This window comes from Vipera berus (assembly GCF_964194415.1).
Source record: "Vipera berus genome assembly, chromosome: 2".
In the NCBI taxonomy this organism is placed as follows: domain Eukaryota; kingdom Metazoa; phylum Chordata; class Lepidosauria; order Squamata; family Viperidae; genus Vipera; species Vipera berus.
Genome location: NC_138203.1, coordinates 122,693,281 through 122,703,486, shown reverse-complemented (window position 1 = coordinate 122,703,486; position 10,206 = coordinate 122,693,281). Strand labels below are relative to the sequence as shown.

The 10,206-nt window shown below is 42.6% G+C and overlaps 1 protein-coding gene across 1 annotated transcript; it reads right to left on the bottom strand.

Annotated features, from left to right (window-relative positions):
- Positions 1–293: 293 nt before the first annotated feature.
- On the bottom strand, positions 294–8,912 carry DUSP9 (dual specificity phosphatase 9; the record flags this gene model as incomplete). The annotated part of the gene is made up of 3 exons (XM_081315494.1): positions 8,194–8,912; positions 2,901–3,323; positions 294–592 (listed from the first exon to the last, which is right to left on the bottom strand). The coding sequence occupies exons 1-3, from the start codon at positions 8,546–8,548 to the stop codon at positions 294–296; spliced, it is 1,077 nt and encodes a 358-aa protein (XP_081171620.1). The 5' UTR covers positions 8,549–8,912.
- Positions 8,913–10,206: the final 1,294 nt, after the last annotated feature.

Sequence of the window (10,206 nt, the reverse complement as noted above, 5' to 3'; positions counted from 1 at the left end):
GTACAGGGCTCTTGAGAAAAAGGGAGGAGGAGAAAGAGTCTTTGGTTATTGGTGTGGCCCTCTCAGTCTCTCTGTGAGATCAGTAAGGACACCATTGCTGTTGATATTTCAGAAAACCCAAAAGGCCATGAGAACCTTTGCTGGAAGTAGCAGTTGTTCCTGAAAGAGACACCTCCCTCTCTAGCGTGAGATATTCCATTGGTCCCAGCAGCCTCTGCCACCAGGGCAGGCAGACAGAACCAAGAACAGGAGATGTTGGTGGCCATGACACAAACATAGCACCCTTCTGGTTCCTACGTAGGATGCAGCTCAAAGACACTGTCATGGGTTGGTGAGGTGAAGAAACAGGTCTGGTCTGAGGCTGGCCGCCGACTGCCCTGTCTAAGCCCCAGGGACTTCTCAAAATCCAGCAGCTGCCCCATGAAATTGAAGTTAGGTGAGATGTTGGACTTCTTTCGCTTCACCAGGTCATAGGCGTCATTGAGAGACAGGTTGAGCTTCTGCATGAGGTAGGCTACAGTGACGGTGACTGAGCGACTGATCCCTGCCAAGCAGTGCACCAGAATGCCGCAATTCCTAGAGAGGGCCTCATCTGACAAAGAGATAAAGGGATAGAGAGTCAAGTGGATGCAATCATACACAAGGGGCCACCATATCTAAAGCCTGTGAAATTTGTTAACACAAATGGGACATCTTTATTTCTGTGACATTTTTCTGAGCCAAGAGAAACAGCTTTCTTTATGACTTTGCATTTTCCCACCTTTGTGCCTGGGGTATAAGAAATCACCAAGGCAGACAAAGTAAGATTTTTCACAGTTAAAGCAAAAAGTTCATAATCAACCTAGCCACATCATTGCAAAAACCGGTTTGAAATGAGAGTGGTAGAACACCTCGCTGCGATATTGTCCAGTAGTCACAAATGGATTTAGTAGGTGCATATTACATTTTGTTAACCATCCAGAAATACCTTGCTAGCTGAGCAAAAGCTTTTAACAATAATTCATTGTGCTTATTCATATTAATTGCTAAACATTAATACTGAGATGTCATATTCTACAATCTACATAGCACTGCAGGCCATACCAACCCATTATTAAGATGACACGAGATCCAAATGTATGGTAAAGATGAAACAGCTGATAGCAAGGGGAAAAAGAAACCTTTTGATTCTTTTAACACTGATGCTAAAGAAGATTGAAAGCCAGTGGCAGAAAGAAAGAGATGGGTGGGAAGAAATGTGTGTGTCTTATGACTGGTGGCTAGATGAACCAATCAGAGTGCAGAATGCCATTACAGGTAGTCCTTGGCTTATGACCAACCCAAAATAGGGGACTTACATCTGGATCCCAAGTTCAGACAGTCAAGCCCCCTTCCATGGTCACATGACCGAACTTCAGATGCTTCTCTGCACGGCTGCACTTATGGCCCTTTGCAGCATGCCATGATCATATGACCACGATTAATTATGGTTTTACCGAAAACCAGCATTTGCTTTTGCTTAATGACTGCTGCAAAAAAGATCTTAAATTCAGGTTGGTCACATTTCAAAACTGTTACAAAATACAACCATAACGGGCAAGGTTCCATTACAGTTATATGTCGAGGACTACCTGTATTAATACTGCAACTTCAGTTGGCAGCATGAGCAGCCTTCTGAGTGTGACAAGCCAGTAACATATATTGGAAGCCAAAGTATCCTGATCTCCTTCGTTTTGGTCTTTGCACAAACTCTGGCAATTCATTATAAAGGACCCTGTGTTGGAAAAATCTCAGCTTCTTTATTAACTGAAATGATTTCACTACAGCAATCCCCATATTATTTATTGGAGATTTCCATTATCGAGACTACAGAAAGCTTTAAACTGATTATCTTGCAGAAATCATTGAAATCTGAACAATGTTATTTATTTATAAAGGGTTTCCCCTTTACGGCCGATCTCTGCAGAGACAAGCACAGCTAGGCTTCCATTTCCAGGAACACATTTAGTTCAAGGGTGACCAGAAGCCTTAGGAAATTAGATCACGACTTCCGTTTGGGTTTATAAGACACCCCCCCACAAACCCCTTTATGATATAATTGATTTTCAGCAGTTGACCTTTTTAGCTATGGAGTAATATATGTGTGAACAGGACATAATGTGTTCATAATGTGTTTGACAGGAGGAATTGTTGGTTTCTAAGGAGGCCTAAATGCTTACAAACACTACAAACTTGATAGGGGCACAAGAATGGAGAAGTTAGGAATCAAAGAGCTTTTTTTTTTTAAAAAAAAAGTTGTTTCTTTAATATGCATAAATAACTATAATGATATAAGATAGAGACTTTAGTATTAAGTGTTAGGCTTAAGATAGAAACCTTTATTATGTAACAAATAATTTAATGTATTTTGCAGTGTTTATTAGTGCTACACTGAGTTTTAGATGTACACCTTCAGCCACTTTACGCTTATCAATATTAATATTTTAGAAAACAGGTAATATTGGCATAGTTTTTAAATTGGTCTAAATGGTTGAATTACCTTTTTAATAGCTGGATTGTTACTTTCTATTTTAATTCTATACGCCATCCAGGATCACATGCAAGTGAGATAAATGAATGAATGAATAAATTTTAAAAATGTTCTTTTCCCCCCTTCAACTTTAAAGGTTTACATTATCTAGGCATCAGAGTGTTAAGAATCTCCAGTCAACACTGTATAAATACCACTGTACCCAAATAAAATAATGTACTACTTGTGTTTTACAGTGGCAATGAATGCAACATTGGGGGAACTAAAAGACCAGGTTAGGGACAGGTCGTCATGGAGGAAATCTATGGGGCTGCTAGGATATAAGTGCATAATCCATCGTATCAAACATCGTCTTCACGATACTATTACCCTTCAGCCTGCTGACACTCACCAATGAAATCAATAGCTTCAGGGAAGAACTGGGAAAGGTTCTGGCTCCAGTGATCCGAGATGGGAATTTGTTTGTAATGGAAGTCGCCATTCTTCTCAAAGAGGTTTGGGAGGTTCGGAGTCACGTTGAGGATGTAGTGGATTCCCAGTTTGGCCAGAGTGTCCATGTTGGCAGAGTCTCGGGCGCATCCCAGGTACAGATTGGGTAGGATCTGCACAGGAAAGGAGGGGGGACTCGTGCCTTCAGACTCCATGCCGCTGCTGAGGGGCTCTGACTCGGCATCGGAGCCATCTGAGCTTAAGCTAAGGCCCCCCAGCCCCACGATGGGAGCCGCCAGAGGAACAGGAGAGCTGCTGGCACTGGCTGTATCCAGGTTGGTTTCACAGAGATGGGGCCATTCAGCCTGGAATTTATTGAAGCCTCCTGGAGGAATGGCAGACCCAAGAAACAAAAATCAGTGTTATAGGCAGCATGTTATAAGGTGGCATCAGAAGCTCCCTAAATGTGGCAAACCATTTTTCCCCCTACCCATCTCACAAGTCATATGGAAGATCCATCCACACCCAAGGCAGTAAAACTGTATGTATCATTCGACTTCACCATAACAATTCAGCCCAAAATGTTGCTAAACAAGAACAGTTGTTAAATGAGTTTTGCCCTATTTTATGACCTTTCTTGCCAGAGTTGTTAAGTGAATCATTGCAGTTGTTAAGTTAGTAACACGGTTGTTAAGTGAATCTGGATTCCCCATTGAACTTTGCTTGTCAGAAGGTTGCAAAAGGTGATCACATGATCCCAGGACACTGCAACTGTCATAAATACAAGACAGTTGCTATGCAGCCAAATTTTGATCATGGGATGCTGCAGCGTTTGTAAGTGTAAAAAATGGTCATAAGTCACCTTTTTCAGTGCCTTTGTAACTTCAAATTGTCACTAAATGAATAGTCATAAGTCAAGGACTACCTCTTGCTATATTTTCATATCATATTTTTATGCTGGAATATATTCTGTGCTTGTAGTTTTTTGCTTTCGTAGATTCTTGCATTGTTTTGTAATTCTATGCAAAAAGCATCTCAAAGTAGTTGGAAAGTATAAATACATAATAAAAATTATTGAATTAAAAAGGTTATCAAAATACATACAGCGATAAGGAAGGGGGATGGGAGAAGAAAAACAAAAGCAGAAATAAAAACATTAATCCAACATTTACACAGAAAACACCCAGATGGCCAAATAGGTTGTTCACAGAAACCTCATGAATTTGGCGTAATGTGGGGAGGGGGGCAGAGGAAAATAATTTCAAAATATTGGCACCTCTGGAGAAGAAGCCCACCAGGACACAATGAAACATTATTTAAAGAATTTATATTGCTGTCCAACCTGAACAGTGCAAATTGCGGCAGCTTATATATAACAAAAAGCAATCCAAGATAAAACAACAATAAAGAATAATCAGTAAGTGAAATTGCTATTCAGGGTGTCCCCTGCTAAGCCCCATGAACCGTCCAGATCTTTAACAAAAAAGGGCCATCCATTATAGTAGTCCCTGACATACAACCATAATTAAGCCTGGCAATTATGATCATAAGTTGTGATGGTTGTAAAATGGTCACAAAGTGACCAGATCTGTTTTTACAACCTTTGTTGCAGCAGTCATTAAGCAAATGTGGTCGCAAGGTGAACACCGTGGACATTAACCAAACCTATCCTTTGTTATGGGCCATTAAGCAAATGTGGTCGCAAAGTGAACACCGCGGACGTTAACCAAACCTATTCTATGTTATTTATTTATTTTATTTTATTTATTTAATTGGTTTTATATACCGCCTTATTCCCGAAGGACTCAGGGTGGTTTACAGGGCAAAGTTATGGGCCAGCTTTTGCCAGAAAACGTAAATAAATGCTGATTTCCAGCAAAAATGTTGTAAGTTGCAATCATGTAACTCTGGGGCACTTCAAATTGCTATAAATACAGGCCGGTAGCCAAGTGTCCAAAATGAGGTCATGTGACCATGGTGGTGGGCAAAGTTTGGAACTTCAAAACTGGGTTGGGAGTCCCTTACAGTTGCTAAGCAACTGATCCTACATCAATCCCTCACTGATTGTTGCTGAACTTGAAAAAAGCTAAGAAGGCCAGAATTAAGAAACATTTTAGAATATGGCAATAGAAAACATTATTTTGTCCCCCAAGAAGCCTACGCAGACATGACGTGACATGGATTTGAGAGAGTGTTTATATTCAATGGGTGGCTTAATTTACCATACAGTATTTCTTTACTTGAGGAGGTCATCCGAGTTGCAAAAGTGGATAAAAAGGAACCAGCCCACTCCCAGCACTTTTCTTTCATTTTGGCTCCCTCCCTTCTACACGTGGAGAGCCACAGAGGATCCAATGTAGGAAGCATCACCCATAGCATCCAAATATCCTCAGTTAAAAAATAGCCAGGAAGTGGGCCAGAGAAGATTCTTGCCTAGTCTCTAGAGATTCATTGCCGCTACTCAGGCAGACCTCAGACCTATGATTTAAGTCCATGACTAGATCCTTCTCCACTGCAATTCTGGACCAGTACTGTCCAACCAGTGTAGCCATTGTTTAACTGAAGGGTCAAACCTTTTTGACAGAGCCCTTTTAAACCAAGTTAGAAGTCCTAGGGTAGAAGTATGACTAGTTCTTACAATGTGAAGGGATATAAGCACAAGGAATCCAATGGGAGAAATATCTTTTGTCTGTTTTTATTAGGCATCTCCTCCTCCAAGCAGTGGGCAGTGATGTGGCCAAATTGTGAAGACATGTCAAACATGACATGAAAATGATGTACATATAGACATTATCCTCAACGTATGTCTGCTTGAAGTTATGATACCCCACCCCCCCACACTCAAAAAGGGGTCTGTCTCATGACCTGGATTTGATGTTCCAGTGGCTGGGCTCCCCCTTGGGGTCATGTGATCATATTTTGGTCACTTGGAAATTGCCCCACATTTATGCCATTTGCATTGTCCTGCGGTCACATGACCATGATTTACAACAGTTTTTCTCAGAAACTGGTGTTTTCTTCCAACTGCCTACAAGAGACACTCATTGCAGACAATGGTTTCGCTTAATGACCACTGCAAAAAAGATTGCACAATTGGGCACAGTCAGGTGATGACTTACTTAATGATCAGTATAACTTAACAACTGTAATTCTAGGGCTCAGCTGTTGTCATAAGTTGGGGACTACCTGTACATCCATAGATTAGATGGTGTCTAGTCTAGTAGCAGCTGGCTAGGAAAGGGATTTTGGGGAAGTTGTAAAAAAATTTAATGACCCATCAATAATCTATAGATCAAACTATTGTGAAAAATACAAATTTCAAAATACAAGTCTTTATAAAAGTGGCCAAACTAAAATGCCAATATGGTTACTTCTCAAATTATGAGCACAACTAGGCCCAGGTTTTTTTTTGTTGCTAAGCAAGAGCAAACCACTGCAGTTGTTAAGTGAATCATATGGTTGTTAAGCGAATCTGGCTTCTCCCAATGATTTTGCTTGTTGGAATCCGGCTGGGAAAGTTAGAAACGGTGATCACATGACCCCAGGACAATGTATCTGTCATAAATACATGCCAGTTGCCAGGCACTTGAATTTTGATCATGTGACCATAGGTGCTGAAAATATCATGTGACAAATGGTCATAATCCATTTCTTTCATTATGTGAATGGTTGCAAATCAAGGGCTACCTATATTGTCTTTATAAGCAAATTATGTAAGTATGCTTGGAACCTAGTGCATGGATCTGGTTATTGCATTTTGAAAAAGATATTGTTGCGCTTGATAAGTTACAGTGGCTAGCATTTTCTAGCTTTAAAAAATAGTAAATAATGGGGAATGTAATTGAGCTCTGAACAATAATTCCTTGTAAGAAGTAAGTACAGAAAAGTTATTTTCACCTTCGATGAACAGTGAGACATTAGGGAAGAAATAACAATGAGACCTTCATTCAGAATTTGATTATTATCTGAAATTCCTAACTGCAAAAAAGCCATCAACCCTACTACATTTGAAAGGCAATTGAAAAAAAATTGATACTAACTCTGTCAGTGGCTACCAATCCTGATGGCTATGTATCACCTCCAGCAACGTAGCTGAGCAGAAATGTGAGAATGACACTGTGCTCTTGATCCTAGTCATGAATTCCCAGATGTATCTTGCTAGCCACCATGACATGGGATGCTAGATCGTTCTGACTTTGCCAGTAAGGGAGATGTAATTCAGGTCAGCGAGGGTGGGCATGTTCCTAGTCCCTTCCGCTAAATAATGCTATCTGATTGGAGTTAGGAAGCGTGCCATTTTTGTGGCCACCTTTGCCCTATTGAATACTTTGTCCCCTGAAGTTTAATAAGCTCTATCCCTATATATATTTTATTTAGTTGTAAAATGTATTAGTTGTCCATCTTGCCACATGGTAAAACATGGAAGTCCTGGTTTTACCTCCAAGCACTGGGATTAGATGAAGTGACTGCACATATCACAAGTCTTGTTTGGTGCCAGGTTTTTGTTGTTTTAAATGTGTTTACATTTTATAATATGGCTTTTGTGCTTTTAACTCTTGATTGGGAGCCGCCCCGAGTTGGTTATAAGATGGGTGGCTATAAAAATGTTTTATATAAATAAGTAAAATAAATTAAGTTTGCATTAATTCAAACTAACGGATTTTTCACCCGTTTCCTTTGTGGCACAGCTGGAATCTCACCCATTTGAACAGTTGAAAGATGAGGAAGTACACACTAGTAGGGTAGTATTAGCAGTGGGCTGATGCCTCCTTAAGTAACACCAGCTGCCTGCAATTAGTGCAGGTTCGAGTCCCACCAGGCTCAAGGTTGATTCAGCCTTCCATCCTTCCGAGGTAGGTAAAATGAGGACCCAGATTGTTGGGGGCAATTAAGCTGACTTTGTAATAATGCCGCTTAGGGTGTGTGTGAAAGCCCTAATAAGCAGGCATATACATAGAATGAAGGCTACTGCTAAGCTTGTAAGCCGCCCTGAGTCTTCGGAGAAGGGCGGGATATAAATGGAATTAAAATTAAAAAATAACAAATAAGCAAGATAAGCAGGATAGAGGAAAACCAGTTGTTTCCTCATCCCCCAATTTATCAGTGGATTTTTAAACCTCAGAAGGGAGCATTCCAGCAACCACAATTTTGGCCCAGCTCCATCTTTACTCTGCTGCACCAGTCAATAATCTAGAAGCTAGAATTGGCCAGTTATTTCTTTCTCCCACACAGACAGTCTTACTCTGCACACCTACCCTGCAAGTAGTAGGCCAGGCAGCCCTCGTCTCGGAGCTTCTGCAAGAGTGTGAGCAGCACTGATTCTCCTTCCTCCTGGTTGTCTGGCCGAGGGAGCTGGATTGTCCCCTCATCATACAGCAAAACCATGTTCTCACAGAGCCCCTGAGGGGGCTCAGGCAGCAAGGACCGGACTGCCAGGCTCCCCTTCCGAAGGCGACGCAGAAGTAGACCTGGGAGGGCTACGCTCAGGGCCCGCTCCACATGGGATGAATCGTATAGGTCTCGGCTGCGGCAATCGAGGATATGCAAGCACGGAGAAGGAGAGGCCAGCTCGGCCTGCAGCCACAGCGTGGACTTGCCCAGGTCTTCCATAAGGCTGTAAGCCACGGTTTAGGTGGCCAGAACTGTCTTGGTCCAAAGCCTTGGGTCAACCTTGGCAGAATTTCTGGGTGGTGTCTGAATTTTCCCAGTCACAACAATGCATCAAGAGGAGGAGTTGTGCTTGCCACTTAGCTTGTTCCCCCTCTTCCAGTGCTTGAAAAGGGTGTGTGTGTGTGTCTTGAGAGAGAGGCCCCCCCCCACAAAAGTAGGGGATGGTTCTGCCAGAAGGCAGGACAATGGACTGGAAGATCCCAAGTTCTTGCTCCGGAGAAATGTCTACATTGTGCTGCAAATATAGATGGTCTTGTCCCCCATCCAGTTTTTGCTAGAAAAGCAAGCAAGGAGCATCCCAGCACATGACATTGTGAGCAGAAGTCATCTTTTGTTCTATTGGCAGGAAAGAGAAGGACCTGCAGCCTTTCCAAACAAAGATGAGGGCATCAAACAAGCCTGGGATTTCCTGGAGAAGGTCTGGAAAAGAAAAAGTCTGATGAAGGAATCACCCCAAACAATTAGCTGCATTCAGATGCTGCTCTGCTTTGCTCTCAGTATCCCCGATTAGTGTGGCTTAGCAAAGATCGGCCACTATAGAGGCTACCGGATGAAACTTCATCTCCGTAAATCCAGAGCGTTTATCTTGTTGATCTGAAATAACCATTGTGGTGTTGCTGCTCTTGTGAGTTACCCCCTCATCTTGGCAGGCTGAGCAGAGCCACTACATTTATGGCCAGCCTGAAGAACTTCTTCCTTTGGTGTTTCCAAATCCAATCTATCCAACTCCCCTGGAGAGGATATGTTGGAGCAGAAGCCAAGTGGCTCTGTAGTAAGAAAGCATCCACATAAGCCTGTGGGCAGTGAAAAATGAAGAAGGACCACCACAGGCAGTGAGACAGAGCAAGCGAGCAGTGAGGGATGCCTTAGGACTCCAGAGAACAGGATGTTGCTATGGTGGCTTTGAAAGCCATCCCTGGACAAACCTGCAGCGGAAAAGCAAAGGGGTAGAGGGGGAGTGGGGAACAAGAGGGAGAGCAAGAGAGCAAGCAGCTGGGAAAGGGAAATACGGGAAGTGGGAAGTGCGTGTTCCCTTCCTGGCACCTTGCTGTCCCTCTCCATCCTGGCCAGATACTGACAAGAGACTTCCTGGCAACCAAAGGGAAGACAGCTGCGATTGCCAAGAACTGGAGGGCAGCAGGAAGAGAAAGAGAGAGCAGCCCCTCCAAGGCCGTTTCATTCATAGGGGAAGAGGTGGCCAACCTCAACCTGCCAGTCAGAAACTTCTTTGATCTACAGGGAGTGGTGGTGGGGGCACTGACTGAGGCTATATCAAGGGAAGCAGGAAAAGGAGTTTGCTGAGTGCCGTAGCTCAGTGACAGAACATCTGTGTTGCATTCAAAAGGTCCCGTGTGTAACCTCTGGAATATCAAGTAAAGCTATCTAAAATGAGAGGATATATAATTGAGTTATATAGACCAGAATCTGGTCTATATAACTGCTGTCCCAGAAGACTAACCTATTTATGGAGTTCCCACAACTCAGTGATCCATGAACAAACTGGCGGGGGAGGGGGGAAAGGGGGGGGGAGGCAGGATCTGCACAGCACACTTGCTAAAATGAGCAAGCTTAGAATTAATCAGAAGGTTTCTCACACT